We start from the raw sequence: 15,819 nt of genomic DNA, 5'->3' as shown, positions 1-15,819 counted from the left end.
TTTCCTTCTCTTAGGGGAGTGAGTCTTGGTTTTGCTAGGGATGGCACAATCCATGCATCCTTGTAGGTGCTCATAGAGTGCAATTGTAAAGGATTCTGCATCTTGGGCAGTGTTATCCTTTAGCATGGGGGCTGTGAAACTTACCACCTCTGACTTAAGTAAGGTGAAGTTTGCTTTAGAAAAGTTTTTCACTGTGGTTTCCTTGGTTGGGGGTGGTGGTGGGGTGTGGACATCCAGGGTGATTAGTTTATGGTCTGATCTAACCAGTGATGGGTTGACCTCTGGTACGGAGCACCTGTCGCCCATGTTGGTGATGACCAGGTCGAATATGATGTGGCCTCTGGTAGGGGAGTTTACCAGCTGATCCAGGGTATTTGAGTTGATAAATTCCAGGAAGCGCTGAGCCTGGGAGTTTGTACTCAAGTAGTTTTCCCAGTTAATGGTAGGGTAATTGAAATCTCCCAAGATCAGGGAGTTTGGTAGGACCTTCATGTTTTCCAGTGTCTCCAGAAAGGCAGAGTGGTGGTCCTGGGTCATAGAGGGTGATCTGTAGCAGGCCACAATTTGCATTGCAGATTTGCCCGATGTTAGTTGCACATGGATGATCTCAGAGGTATCATGCTGCGCCACTAACCTGGAGGTGTGGGTATCCTTGATGAATATGGATTCACCCCCTCCTTTTGTGTTTCGGTCCATGTTCTGTGGCCGAAATGTGTGGTATGAGTTGTAACCCAGTAGTGCTGGAGAGCTCTCTGGAGCCTTGAACCAGGTTTCAGTTACTGCACAGATGTTGACATTCGCCATACTTAGGAGTGCTTTGAGCGCATGCATTTTGAGATTTAAACTCCTGGCGTTGAGTAGCACAACCCTCAGTTTTTTACTTGTGCTGTTTACGGAGGTGGGTTTGAATTTTGAGCCTTGCCTAAAAAGGCACGATGGGGGCAGCAAGAGTCTTGGCCAGTATTCGAAAGCCAAGGGGTGACAGGTGCAAGCCGTCTCTTACGAAGCAACGCGGCTTGTTGAGCATGTCATCTCAGGCTGACAGACACTGGATCCCTTTTGAATGACACCAGAAGTTTAGCCAATTGTTGAAATTGATCATTTTTTCTTTATACTGAGGTATCATTCTTGGTGAGGGCAGGATGCTACTCAGGGTCAGGGTCATACCTGCCTGGGCTACATGATCAGAGAGCTCTTCCATGTCTCTTTTCATGTAGTCCAGGGAGGTAGGGCTCAGGTCGTTCACACCAACATGAACAATGACAGAGTCATATTTGTACTTGGTCTGGAGTGACCCGAGTGCTTGTTTTATGTGGCGGATTCTGGCTCCCGACAGGCAGCTAACAGTAACCTTCTCCTTGTCCAGCCTAGTGAGTGGGGCGTCAGTGTGCCTGACTATTGAATCACCTATTACTAGTGTGTTAGGTATGTTATTTTGCATTAAGGGCTGTGATTGTGCGGCACATTGATTTTGTGTTTTATGTGTTGTCTGGTTTGTGACGGGAGGTGCAGGTTTTGTGGGTGTCTGCTTTGGAGCTCTCTGATGCTTTTGCAGGTTTTTATTAGACCTGCAAAGTCAGAATAATGAGCAAGCAACAGCAGGCTGCCCATCATTTTCATCCACAAACAGTCCCAGCAGTTATAACAACTTTGTCTCTAAATACCTCAGATGTTCAGTTAATTTGTTCATCTTACTTCACACAAATGAACACTAGTCCTGCAAAGCCAGATTGTGACTGTTCAAACTGAGCAAACAACAAGAGGACACATTACTTTCAACAGACAGTTCCCAACTGCATGAACCAGTTATAGCTAATTCTATGTACACTCCAGATGACAGTGATAAAAAAATGATGGCCATGTAGAATATTTCAGCTCTGTGAATTTCTTTGTAAACAGTAGCCACAGATTAAAATATCCCAAATTACTTCACATAAATCACAGTAATCCTGTAAATGAATGCTAGTCCTGCAAAGCCAAACAGTGACTGTTTAAACTATGCAAACAATAAGGTCAGCTGCTTTCTACCAACAGCACCCATCCCCAATCAGCAGTTATAGATAAAAATCATAGTCATGTATGTATTTCAGCTTTATTCCACAGAAGCAGTATCCATACATTAACGTTTACCAAGTTTTTTCACAGAGGTCACAGTAGTCCTACAAAATGAGAATAAGGAGCAAAGAACAACCATTATTTATATTCCCCAGCATTTCTTATATGCTGCTAGAATTTGCTTAGTTAATTGTAATTGATTGACAGGTTTTGCATCAACAAGCATTTTCTCAAGAATAACAAGTATGGATCTCCAATGTATGGCATTTTGACTGACTGTAATCCTCAATTGTTTATCAGAAAATCAAAACATTTATGATGAGCAGGCAGCTATAAATATACCTGACAAATCAGTAGTATTCTGCAAGGACAGCTGAGAATTACTAGACAGCAATCCAAAATATCTGGTTGCCTGCAAGTAGTAGTATTTATAAAATTACCAAATGCAAAGCTTTCTCTTCACACTGCATATATACCCTACAGTTTCAAATTTGTTGACTTCTTGCACTGTCCCACCCATGATCTATCTGATTAGTTGTCTAGGTAGATCATGGAAGGGATGGAGCAGGAGGCCAACAAACTGAATGACCAGAATAGCACTTCATTTCTTAAGATACTGCATCTGCTGTATCTTCCATTAGGGGTACTGAGTGCCATGTATGCATGTGTGTATTTATTAATTCATTCATTCATTTCTTTCTTTTCTTAAAAAAATGCTGTTTTTCTTACCTTAAAGAAAATAAACAAACAAATACCAGAAAAGCCCCACTACCAGCAAAAGCAGCACACTAGGTAGCCACTTAGTTAGCCTATGCATAAGGTCAGCCATGCTTTGCGTGCAGCTTGTAAGATAGTAATGGGATACAGTGAGCACAGACTATTAAATTAACAACTACACCACATACAGCATGGGAGAATGCCTTCCATACATAACACTTGCATGCCACTGATACGTATCACTAATGTAATAGTGTATCATGGGCTACTGCCACACAATATGTGGCAGCTACTCTGAGGTATGATGTGGGTCACATAGTAGCTGTACCAGCCAGTCCAATGATGCTGTGAGGCATTAAGCCACCTTCCTTAGTATTGTCCTCCCCATTCAGCCAAGCCAATCCTCCATGAAGCCACAGCACACAGTAACATACCTGTCTACCAGGCTGCTAAATTCCTCAACATACCATCTCCTGAGATGGGAGACTTCCCAAAGGAAGTAGGCATATCTGGTGTCATCATCCCAAGGATCTCCTGGATCCACCCCTTATCTCTGGTAATGGTGTCTCATAGCCTAGTATCTTATTCCGTAACCTATGTGTTTGTGACACCTACTGAATCATGTGTACTCATTGTAACATCTGGTAATGATGATGGATATGTCACATTGTACATCCCTGGTTATGTCAGCATGTATGGTAATATCTTATGGACATTGTGGATGGAACATGTGTGGGTCAGCATAGATTCTTTAATATCACTGCATAACATGTCCCGGCATGTGGGCATTGTTTATTTTTTTTGTATGTGTCTAGGACACATTAGCCACTTAGCAATTGGTTTGTGAAGCTTAAGAGTATAAAGTCACAGAGCAGTGTCATTCTGGTAGGTCCCATGTCATTTTTGTAACGGTGCTAGTGACACAGACCTAGAGAAATTCTGGTGAGCAGTGCTCCAACTTCAGAGGTCTAGGGCAGAGGTTTGCATGAATCTGGTTATACGTATATGCATATGTGTGTTTTATTTATTTATGGTGTGTGTGGTGTGCATATGCTTGATTCAGAAGTAACACACTTTTACCAGAGAATGTCTAAAATATGTAAAAATGTTTCAAATGCACTTATATTATTACAGAAAAGAATAAGAAAAATTTACTTTATTATTGCCTATGTACTTCTGATTTCTAGGTTTATCTGTTCCTATTCTTATGATGTAATATACATTAGATACTTTTGTTTTTCAAAAAAATAGTTGGTGTGTTTTACACATTGTCAAAGTGTAGAATGCTTATTGTGTTCTCCTTGTATGGACTACATGAATCCATAATTCTGTTTTTTTTTACTGCTGGGATAAACCTCTGCTGACATTTCATATGGGCATGTTGATGATATCAGTCATTCTATTCTCTAAGGTGAAAGGAAAGGCACCCATTTAGTATGCATGACTTTAAAAAAAAAGCCATTTGCTCCCTTCTCTTCACTATATGTTGAATACTATCAGCGCAAATATTCAAAAGCATACTATAATGAACTTATAGACAGAACATGTGCTTTCTGAAATGTATTAGTTTAGTTACAGAAGCATCTCAGCAGGAGTGTATCCTATAATGTGAATATACTACCAATAATCACATTAGAGCAGTTTTGATAGTTTACATTGTAAGTCTGCCAATGGCACTGATGACAACTCTTTCATCTCTATTTATTTATTTTTATTTATTTTATTAACATTTTTTTACCAAGAAAGTCTGACTCAGAATGAAACCAATTTTCAGTGGAGGCCTGGGGAGAAATGCTCCAGACGCATGTCTTTGTAATGTGGGAGGAAACCGGAGCACCCAGAGGAAACCCACACGGATGCAGGAAGTACATGCAGACTTTGCACAGAGGGCACCCCAGCCAAGAATCAAACTAGAGAACTTCTTGCTGTGAGGCGACAATGTAACCACGCACTACTGCACTGTCCAGTATGCTTATCTCCTATAAACCTATCTTGACAGCAGATATGGACCACTTACTAGACTTAATCTGTCTATTTTCCTGCCACCTGCTGTTGATCTTACATAGCCAGCAGTCTAATTCCTTTTTTTTCAGCCTGACATAAGAATTACCTTGTGTATAGGACAGATGATTGGGCAGCCTGATCACCTGACATTTCTTCATTGAATTCACATGGATGAAGAGCATCGGCATCAAGTCCATTTCACTGAAAAACACACTTGGTGAAAATGCACTAACATTATACTTTTAAAACATTACAGTATACATCTATGCAGGGCAAAACATCCCCCTAACTCTGACCGTAACTATAACCTAACATCCTAAATCTATATGCAGCCCAAGATCACAACTCTAATATGTAAGTCAGATTTCTGCACATATTAAAGAAAAGCATTAGACTGACTGTTCTTTCATTCAGTGATTTATTTCCCCCTTGTTTTTTAATCCTGTCTCAGGTTACTGACAGAGGGAGAAACACACACACACACACACACACACACACACACACACACACACACACACACACACACACACACACACACACACACACACATTTATGCCACAGAGCTGGCCTAGTAAAATGGCATCTGATAACATTGTTCTTAATGAACTGTCTATGTCCAGAATTAACTCATGTCTGTGATATTTTAAATATTGTTACATTTTGTTATGTTGACATGTCTACAAGACAAGTGTCCCAATTACTCAGCACCACCATTCCTTAAAAAATTTTGAAACTCTTGTATCTCCCATTAGACCTTCATCTTGTATCAAAACTGTGTCTTGTTCTTGAACTTTTTTTTCCAGAAGGTATCTGCATGAACCCAGCAGGAACACTGCTATATTAAGTGCATAGCCAAAACAGTATTGTATATGGCAACAAACAATGGCAATAAAAGTATTGGACAGAATAATGAAGGAGATGCTGGTCGTTTTCTTACAGGAGAGGAATCTCCAGGATGGAACCCTTGGGGGTTAATGGCCAGAAGAAGATGTCTGTCAGACCTGACCTATTGTTATGAATGGATTACAGGAGAACTTTCCAGATGATTACTGGTAGATGGGCTCTGCCTGTACTTCACCAAGGCCTTTACTCCGAGATACATAAGCAGCTGACAAGAGAACTGGAGGGGCTGGAGGTAGAAACAAGACTGAGGAACTGGGTTCCTGAATGGCTGAAGCACAGGACAGGAAGGTGGTGAGAAGGACGATATCAAAAATAAGGAAAGTGCCAATGAAGAACAGCAAGATGCATACAAGGAGAAATGGAACATAGTCAGACTCTTTGCTGATGACACAAAGATAGGAACTACAGTGCACGATGGGGAAGAGGTTATATAAGAATTTTGAAATGCTGACAAAAGGGATTGCAGGGTGGCAGCTGAGAGACCATACAGACACATATACAAAGTAATGCACTTAAGTTAGAGTAACTGTGGTGTGACTTATCAGAAATATGGAGGAAAAATGATGACATCATAACAGGAAAATAATGTGTGGTGTGTGCCACATGTCATGGGCACCAGGATCAGATTATGAGCACAATATTTGCAGCAAGCAGAATGTTGGAATGTATCTTCAAGGAGACAAGACTCTAGAAGTAAGCAGACTACCATACTCTGAAGAGGCAACATTTTGGTACTGTGTATATTTCTGGAGGCCATACAAGGAAAGGAAAATTAGGCTTCTAGTTATCCAGAGAAATGCCACCAGTGGCGTCAAAGGAAAAGGATATGATTAGAGACTTGTGGAACCAGTGTGCTTCTCAGTGGAGACTAGAAAAGACAGAAGGGACATAAAATGGGTGAAAAAATCAAATCAGAGAGATATGAAATGAACATCTTAAACAGCAAGGACAGAGCAGAAAGACACAGGTAACAAACTGTGGGGATTAATTTCTCCGTGGATCTCAACATTTTTTTTTTAGCTAGAGATTTGTGGATATACAGAATGGAGTACCAGAATATGTGGTGGAAAGGGAATCCGCCAAAGCATTCAGGTACTCAAGAGGGCAGGGACCAGGTGAATAATGGCAGGGGAAAAAGAAGTAATGGAGTCAAGGCAGAATATTAAATACATTTAAAAATCAGGCTATGTAGGTTTCTTAACACTTTTTTTTCAGTCAAGTAAGCAATGCAAAGTTGAGTGAAATTCTTACAGGTCTTGATTTTCGGGTTATTATTTTATTTTATTTTTTTACATTACAGTTTGTATGACATAAACTCTCATGATTCTCACACTTTCCTCCCTTTTGTTAGCTTCACACTGTCAAGCATCAATCACATCAACATCTGGCACAGACAAAAGCTTGCTTATTTTGATGTTCCTCTTTACGATAGTTTAATGATGTAGAACTTTTATCCTCCGATGTGTGCTGATTAGAGTTTGTTCATTTCCATCGCTAAAATGCATTTCTGATAATGTTTTGTTGGTGTACTTATAATGAAGGTTATTCTACATTTAGACATCTATAGCCTATATTATCAAATGGATTTAAAAGTTCTTTGAATACACAAGGCATTGTAAGAATTCTTTACAAGAAGCCAAAAATGGTCAGAACAGAAACTAAGAAAACTACTAACAGTGCCCTACCTGTTTATACAACAGTTACACTGTTTGTTTTATTTTATTTAAGGTATTTTTAGGACGCATTTGAAAGTTGTATTTGTCTGTGTAAAAGTAACAGCAAAGATCATTATAGATGACTTGTGTTGGTTAAGACTTCCACTGTTTGGGGTCTACAAGTAATCAAGTATATTAATAATAAGGTAATCTGAGGATCTCAAAGATAGTTACTGAAACAAAATAATTTCTATACTCAGAAAATAATTAAGAATATTTAAGGATGACATTTAATGGCCATTCAATCAATTTTCTCTGACTTTGTTTCACAGAACTTAAATACATTCTTCAAAATTACATTGGCATGCCACTTTTGGCCAAGAATGATTTTCTTTTTTTCCCTAGAATTATCATATGAGCAATCTGCAGAAAACTATTTTTCCTTTCTTTCTGGTGCATTAGTTCTGTATAACCATCTTCTTCCATGAATACCTGTAATGTTGTCTGGTAGTTATTTAATAATCATTCGTAGCAAAATCACAGAGCTTCTCTTATGCATGCTTGTAGAAGTAACTATGCTCAAGATTAAATGTTCATACATTTTTTTCCTTTAGGCTGAAGCAGATAGTGTGGAGGCCCTGGATAAATACAGAGGAAAATGTGAACCTACATTTCTGTTTTATGCAGTAAGTAATCTTCTTAATGGATTCTTCATATAAAAGATACATCTCTGAGATTAAACATATGGGGCTTTTCATATTTCAGATACTGAGTCAAAGGCCTTACCAAAGTCCAGATAGAGCATACCATTTGCATTCCCTTAGCAACCTCTGCTGTTATCCGGTCGTGTAACTGCAGAAAGTTTGGCAGTGAAAAGACACATTGATTTGCATCCTGATGCTGGTTGACCATTAGAAAAATCGTATGGTATTTGTTTAGCAAAAAATAAATAAATAAATAAAACTCATGAGTCATGTTACATTTGCCAGGTCAAGACACTGTTTTTACTATAGATAGAGTAGCCCTGTTTCTCACCCTAACGTTTTTGGCCATTTGTTGACAAAATCACAGAATAACTGATTATCAGAAACTTGTCCCTGAATTCATGTTTTCCTCTTCCTAGATAGTTTCCAGTCATTATTTATAACTATATTCACTTCTTTAGTCATTCATCACTCCCCTCATCTTCACCCTTTTTGGCCTCCCTTACCCTCTTCAGGGACTCTTGTTTTGTATTTCAGTCTGCTCCTGCGTTAGTGCCTCACTTCTTTTAGTATCCCCTAACTTTCCTGCTCTAACATTCTTCTTCCTACCCCCTGTCATCACGTACCTCACTCATCCCTTATCTGTTGTAATCCAGCTGACTCTCCTTTGCCTTTGTTCCCAGTTTTCATGTGTCCTCTTCAGTATGCTACTTACTTCTTTTCTCAGCCATTTTCCCATCCTCTCCTGTTCCCATGCTGTCTTCACTGTTGGCTCTCTTGCATCCTGCTTTTGCCTCCCTTCAGCACTGGCTGTCTCTGCCTGTACACAAACTCGGCTGGACCCTGCTAATTCTTTGCCATTACTCCTTTTCCTTGATGCTTCCATCTCGTGTTCTCATTTCTTAACTTGCCTCCCAAGCTGCTGCATTTTCCTTTCTATCCTCTCTGTTTTTTTGCATACCACATAATGTGGCCATTCTCCCAAGCCTCTGAGCCACACAGTCAGCCCACACCTACAGCACTCCACACTCCACTTATGTTTTCCCAGCCCTCTTCTTCATCCTCTGCTACCTATATCTTGCATTAGTAATTTGTGTCACTGTCACTGAAGACTGCTGTTTAAAGCGGACCTGGTAAAACTAGAGAGTTTTACATTAAGCGTACCGCCTTCCTCTTCCATGTCTGTGGTTAATTAACTCACTGGCATTTCCACTCTAACCTGGATTTTTTATCACTAGCTACTTTCAGCTGTTTGAATGTTGACTATTTCTTCTGACCGATCCAATGTATTTGATTTGTCTTAATGTGTCCTCTTTCTGTATTTCTAACTGTTTTACAGGCGTATGCTAATGCCGATTGTAACTAATGTTTAATTGATGCATTTATATCTATCTCTGCCTATTTATGTGGTTCTGTGTGTTTATTTAGATAGTTTTACATTCTTTTGTGCTTTTTCCCTTACATAGTTTTCAGATCTGCGTCCGTTAACTTTGCATTTCCTTGTTACACACTGCTACTGGATTGACACATTCTAACTGGATTTCACCTTGCTACTCGTCTCAAAACATCATAGAAGTGATTTTTATTTAGTCCGGTTCTGTCAGTGCATGTTTCAAGAACATTTATTGCTAATATGTGTATGCTGTTTATTGTGCCAGAGTTTTGGTCATTTGGGATACTTTTTGGATGTTTTCCTAGTGCAAATAGAAGATTTGCTGGTGTATTGGGAGTTCTGCTTAATTTACTGTGGTATGACTAGCTATGACTCTGAAAGTGTAGCTTTTACATTTGTGCTCATATTAGGCACTGTAGCTGTATTTGTCTGGTTCTCTTTGTGCTACATTTCCTTGCTGCATATTAGAACTGGTCATTCCAGTGGCAATCAAATTACCAGTTTCAAAGACACCAGCGAAGTGTTATTTTGTATTTGAGCCAAGTCTGTATGTGTACTTTTAAAGTACATTTGCTGGCAGTCTCTTATTAAATTTTATTGTGCCAGAAGTTTGTTTGTTTGTTTCTTTCTTTCTTTGGGATCCTTTTCAGCCTTTTCCCTGGTGAGTATAGAGAATTTACTAGTGTTCTGGATGTTCTGTACGCATCAAGTTTAACTTACAACTGATTTCTGACTGGCTGTGACATTTAGCTGCAGCTTTTAAATTGTTCCACATAGCAGAACCGGCTGTTCTGTTTGGTTGGTCTGCATTGTGCTGCACTTTCTTGTTATACATTGTTAGTGGATTGACCAGTTATAACCAGATGTGACTGTGCTGTTCTATATAGGTTCATAGGCAGGTACTAGGCTATGTGCCCGAGGGCATTTATAAGCCTAGCCAGAGTGCGTCAGCTTTCGCCACCCATTGATTAATTAACTGAGCCTCTGTCAAGAAGAGCCAATGAAGTGAACCCAGGGGTGTATTTTCTGTTACCCATCCACTCGTCAAGGCTTCTCTTGAAGAGTGTTAGTGAGGGGCTCTGCCTAATGTAGTTAGGAATTTTGTTCCAAAGCATGGGGAGTCTCTGTTACAGGAATCTATCCCTCCAGCATGTTCTATTTATTGTTGTGGCAAGGTTTAGCTCACTAGAGCACATGGCTCGCAGTGATTTGGATTTCTTTAGGTGGAGCATGTCCATCAATTCTGAGTTGGACATGGCTTTGTAAGTCAGGCAGAGATCACCTCTGAGTAAGCAATATGCCACTGAGTACAGCTGGAGTTTTTCCAGTCGGGCTGCATAGGACATACGTTTGAGGCCAGTAATCCTCTTGATGAGGTGCTTTTGTGGTCTTTCCAGCTGTTGGAAGTGTCTTGTGAGGTACATCCCAAATGGGGCATTGTACACTATGATGAGTCTGATGAGTGACGAGTAGAGAGGCACTATAACCTCTTTATTTCTAGATGCAAACCCTTTAGTAATTAGATGGGCTACATAGAAGGATTTCCTAACTACTTTGGCAATATGATTGTCAAAGGAGAGATTACTATCTACCTCGGTCCCCAGATCTCTTATTACCTCTTCTTTATTAAGGGGGCTGCCACCTATGTGGTAATTCATGGGTGTTTTGTTTTTCCCAAACGGGATGACTATGCATTTTTTGGCATTTAGCTTGAGAACATGACTTTGACACCAGGTGTCCATCTCAGTAAGGCCCTTTTGGAGAATGTCTGTGTCAGCCGGTGAGTCAATTATGGCTCCCAATTTGCAGTCATTGGTGAACTTGGTTAGTCATAGTCCTCCTGTGTTTCCCTGTACTTCTGAAAAGTATATGCTGAACAGTAGGGGTCCCAGGACCAAGCCTTGTGAAAGACCACTTGTGACTGGTTTAGAGTCGGACCTGGAGCCCACTATTCTTACTGTGTGAGTTCTGTCTGTAAGCCAGCTGGCAACCCATCTCATGACGTAGGGGTTTATGTTCAGGTTGGTGAGTTTTTCTATAATTCCCAAGTGGGGAATGGTGTCTAAAGCCTTGGCAAGGTCAAGATAGGCTGTGTGAACTACCTTCCCCTCATCTATGGCCTTGGTGACTGTCTTGAAGAAGTCAATCAGGTTTAGTAGGCATGATCTGCCCTTAAAAAAGCCGAACTGGGTCGGGTCAAGTGTTTGGAGGTTCCCAATGTCTTTGTTAATGAGTTCCATGATGATGCACTCCATAGCCTTGCAGACCAGGCTAGTCATGCTTATGGGGTGATAGTTACCAGGGTCAGTTGTTGCCCCTCCTTTGTAGAGTGGAATAACTGTTGCTGTGCGCCATTCTATGGGCACGTAACTACGTAGCCTGTGGAGAGGATGAGGATGAACAGTGTGTTTAGGCGGGGGTTAGTTCGTTCTGTAGATCGTACAAGACACAGCCTGGGACACCATCTGGCCCCATTGACGCTGTGCCTTTGGCTTTTGAAAGGGCTGTTTTAACCTGTGCATCTGTGATTTCCAGGAAACTACGCTTTTCTGGTATTGTTGTGGGCCCTCTTGGAGGTGAGAGGGGGGTAAAGTTTGTACTGAATCTATCTGCCAGGATGTTGGCAATATCAGTGGGTTCAGTATATTTTGTGCTATTTTGCACTAGTTCAGTGCATATCTACGAGTTGCCACTTAGATTCTTGACATAGTTAAAGAAGGCTTTGTGGTTATCTTTTGAATCCTTGGCTATTTTTCTTTTGAAGTTAGCCTTGGAGGATTTTATGAGGGACCTTAGTTTCTTACTGATACTGATCAGGTACGTCTTTCCTTCTTGGGATTTGCTTTTTTTCTGAACTAGTTTCCTCCTTCTGTTGTATAGCCTGTTTATGGCAAGGGTCCACCAGACTGGTTTCCTTCTTTTAAGGGAGTGAGTCTTGGTTTTGTTAGGGATGGCACAATCCATGCATCCTTGTAGGTGCTCATAGAGTGCATTTGTAAAGGTTTCTGTATCTTGGGCAGCATTATCCTTTAGCATGGGGGTTGTGAAACTTACCACTTCTGTCTGAAGTAAGGTGAAGTTTGCTTTAGAAAAGTTTTTTACTGTGGTTTCCTTAGTTGGGGGTGGTGGTGGGGTGTGGACATCCAGAGTGATTAGTTTATGGTCTGATCTAACCAGTGATGGGTTGACCTCTGGTGTGGAACACCTGTCACCCATGTTGGTGATGACCAGGTCCAAAATGTTTTCACCTCTGGTAGGGGAGTTTACCAGCTGATCCAGGGCATTTGAGTTGATAAATTCCAGGAAGCTCTAGACCTGGGAGTTTTTACTTGAGTAGTTTTCCCAGTTAACGGTAGGGTAATTGAAATTGCCCAATATCGGGGTGTTCGGTAGACCTTCATGTTTTCCAGTGTCTCCAGAAAGGTGAAGTGGTGGTCCTGGGTCATGGAGGGTGATCTGTAGCAGGCCACAATTTGCATTGCAGATTTGCCTGATGTTAGTTGCACATGGATGTTCTAGGAGGTATCATGCTGCACCACTAACCTGGAGGTGTAGGTATCCTTGATGAATATGGATAACACCCCCTCCTTTTGTGTTTTGGTCAATGTTCTGTGGCCAAAATGTGTGGTATGAGTTGTAGCCCGGTAGTGCTGGGGTGCTCTGTGGAGCCTTGAACCAGATTTCAGTTACTGCACAGATGTCGACATTCTCCATACTTAGGAGTGCTTCGAGCGCATGCATTTTGAGATTTAAACTCCTGGTGTTGAGTGGCATAACCCTTATTTTTTTATTTGTGGTGTTTACAGAGGTGGGTTTGACTTTTGAGCCTTGCCTAAAAAAGGCACTATGGGGGCAACAAGAGCCTTGGCCAGTATTCAAAAGCCTAGGGGTGACAGGTGCAAGCAGTCTCTTGTGAAGCAATGAGGCCTGTTGAGCATGTCGTCTCAGGCTGACAGACACTGGATCCCCTTTGAATGACACCAGTAGCTTAGCCAATTGTTGAAATTGATAATTTTTTTCTTTATACTGTGGTATCATTCTTGGTGAGGTCAGGATGCTACTCAGGGTCAGGGTCATACCCACCTGGGCTACATGATCTGAGAGCTCTTCCATGTCTCTTTTCATGTAGTCCAGGGAGGTATGTCTCAGGTCATTCATACCAACATGAACAATGACAGAGTCATATTTGTACTTGTTCTGGAGTGACCGGAGTGCTTGTGTTATGTGGCAGATTCTAGTTCCTGACAGGCAGCTAACAGTAACCTCCTTGTCCAGCCTAGTGAGTGGGACATCAGTGTGCCTGACTATAGAGTTGCCTATTACTAGTGTGTTAGGTATGTTATTTCACCTTAAGGGCTGTTATTGTGCAGCACACTGATTTTGTGTTTTATGTGCTGTCTGGTTTGTGATGGGAGGTGCAGGTTTTTTGGGGTGTTTGCTTTGGAGGTCTGTGATGCTTTTGCAGGTTTTTATTTAGAGCCTCCGAGTATGATTTTGTGTACTTATGTGTATTTTTTGCCAGTGCTGGTTAAGTATGTCTATGTGAGGCTGGATGTGTGGTGCAAGTGTTAACCTTCGCCTCATGACTGCTTGTTCGAGTCTTTTGTGGAGAGAGCTTAGCCTCCAATTTAGCTATATAATTGCATCTCTCGCATATGTTAATGTTTTGTGGTAGGAGGAGAGGGCTGTCTGTGTACATGAGGCAGTTGTAACATTGCCTCGGGATACCCAGGTTCACCAGCTGGACTGGAGATTATACCTGAAATTGCCCTTTGATCAGGTGTAGGGTGAGCTGCTTAGTCGCTTGGTTGGTGAGGGGTGAATAATGAGCCTTGCCCTGCTGGGCAATCAAGTGTCAGGGTATATTAGTGCTTGCTATTAGGTCTGAGCAAGTGCTGGACTGTAGGATGCTTTTTAAGTGCTTAGGATGACAGTTAGACTACTTTCAAGGGAAAAACTGAAGAGGAGACTTGGTGGAGCCAGGATAAATTTAGCCCTAGCTAACTGGTGCTGCCCAGATGTGCAAAACTGTGCAAACACATTTTTTACAGCAAGGAAATGAAAGAGATAGAAATTAGCCCAAAATGGCCCACAAACTACTAACTTCTGGGCTGGATCCACTCCTCCAGGGACAGATGGCTGCTCAAAGCTCCCTCTCTCACAGGTGAACAGAGAAACCTCCCTCTATCCAAGTAAGGTATGGGCAACTCAGAAGATTGTAACAGCCCTGAATTCAGCACTAGCCTGAAAACTGGGCTATACTAGCTTAGAAAGGTGGAAAACAAGGAAAAAAGTTTTTTTGTTCGAAAAGATAAGGCAAAAACAGTAAAAATACACTTAAAACAGCTTTAAACGACTACAAACAGTAAACAATACACTTAAAACTGCTTTAGATTACTACAAGCAATCGGAAAAGGCTTTTAAACAAATTACCCAATAAACCAGTAAAAAAATCTCAAAACTGAGCCCTGTTCCTGCAGTCTTCAATCAGATAAGTTCTAACTGCACACTCCTGCCACTGGGGTGCAGGGGAACCTTCTCCAAAAAGGAAGGCCTGGATTAGTGCTCATGTTATACAAACAAAGCTAGATTCAGCAGGCCTGGATCTAGTCTATGCTACAGCAAACAAGGTGCACCAATTTCAGTAAGAAACAGTTTAAATATGCAGGCACTATGAGCCTTTAACCAGAAATTCCCAGCTTAGAAGGGCAGAGTCCAGCCTCTCCTCCCTCAAGAGTGCAGACCACAAACCTTCTTAATGTAAAATAGCTGGCCTGAAGCCCAAGTGCTTAAACCAGAACTAATACACTTTTAGAATAACAGACACTGAGCCCTCAATCAGCAGTTCCCAACTTAGAAGGATGTAAACTGCCTGTCCTAATGCACCAGTACATAGTTTAATTGGTTTGTTTTAAATTGTTTATTACTTATCTAATATTCTTTACATTCATCCTGGTCCACCACCACCTAACTTTACTTTAAAATCACTGAGAAGCACCCTGGTGCAGCTGTTTGTTTCAGTAATTTCTTGTTGCTCCCAGCTTGACTACACTGCATTGCACACTGCTGCCATTGTTTTATAACCCTTTTGTAACCTGCAAGTCAGTTGCTCAGATTGTTGTTATTGTTATAATAGCTCATTGCTGCTCCCAGACCATTGTGTAGCTATCAGTAGCTAATGATGTCTGCTCTTCCCTTTGTACTTAGACTACTTATTGACAGTCACTATATCTTTCTGTATCCAAGCTTGTGGCAGCTAAGTCTGATAAATCCTTAAAAGCAATCATTGTGTGACACCTGAACCCATTAAGGTATGTGTTTTGTTATATTGCAGAAGCAATTATTATGTAGCATCCATACTTATTAACACTTTAAAGTGTGTGTTGGC

At 41.0% G+C, this 15,819-nt stretch overlaps 1 protein-coding gene across 1 annotated transcript in view; it reads left to right on the top strand.

Annotated features, from left to right (window-relative positions):
* LOC122805622 (thioredoxin domain-containing protein 6-like) overlaps positions 1-15,819 on the top strand; it is a 563,041-nt gene that overhangs the window by 99,789 nt on the left and 447,433 nt on the right. Inside the window, exon 5 of the mRNA XM_044075878.1 lies at positions 7,949-8,020. Within this exon, the coding sequence (XP_043931813.1) occupies positions 7,949-8,020 (72 nt within the window). The remainder of the gene's footprint in view (positions 1-7,948; positions 8,021-15,819) is intronic.

Source organism: Protopterus annectens, chromosome 6.part1 (assembly GCF_019279795.1).
Source record: "Protopterus annectens isolate FY-2018-M chromosome 6.part1, PAN1.0, whole genome shotgun sequence".
Classification (NCBI taxonomy): Eukaryota; Metazoa; Chordata; order Ceratodontiformes; family Protopteridae; genus Protopterus; species Protopterus annectens.
Note: the sequence above shows the minus strand (reverse complement) of the source record. Positions and strands in the feature narration are given on the sequence as shown.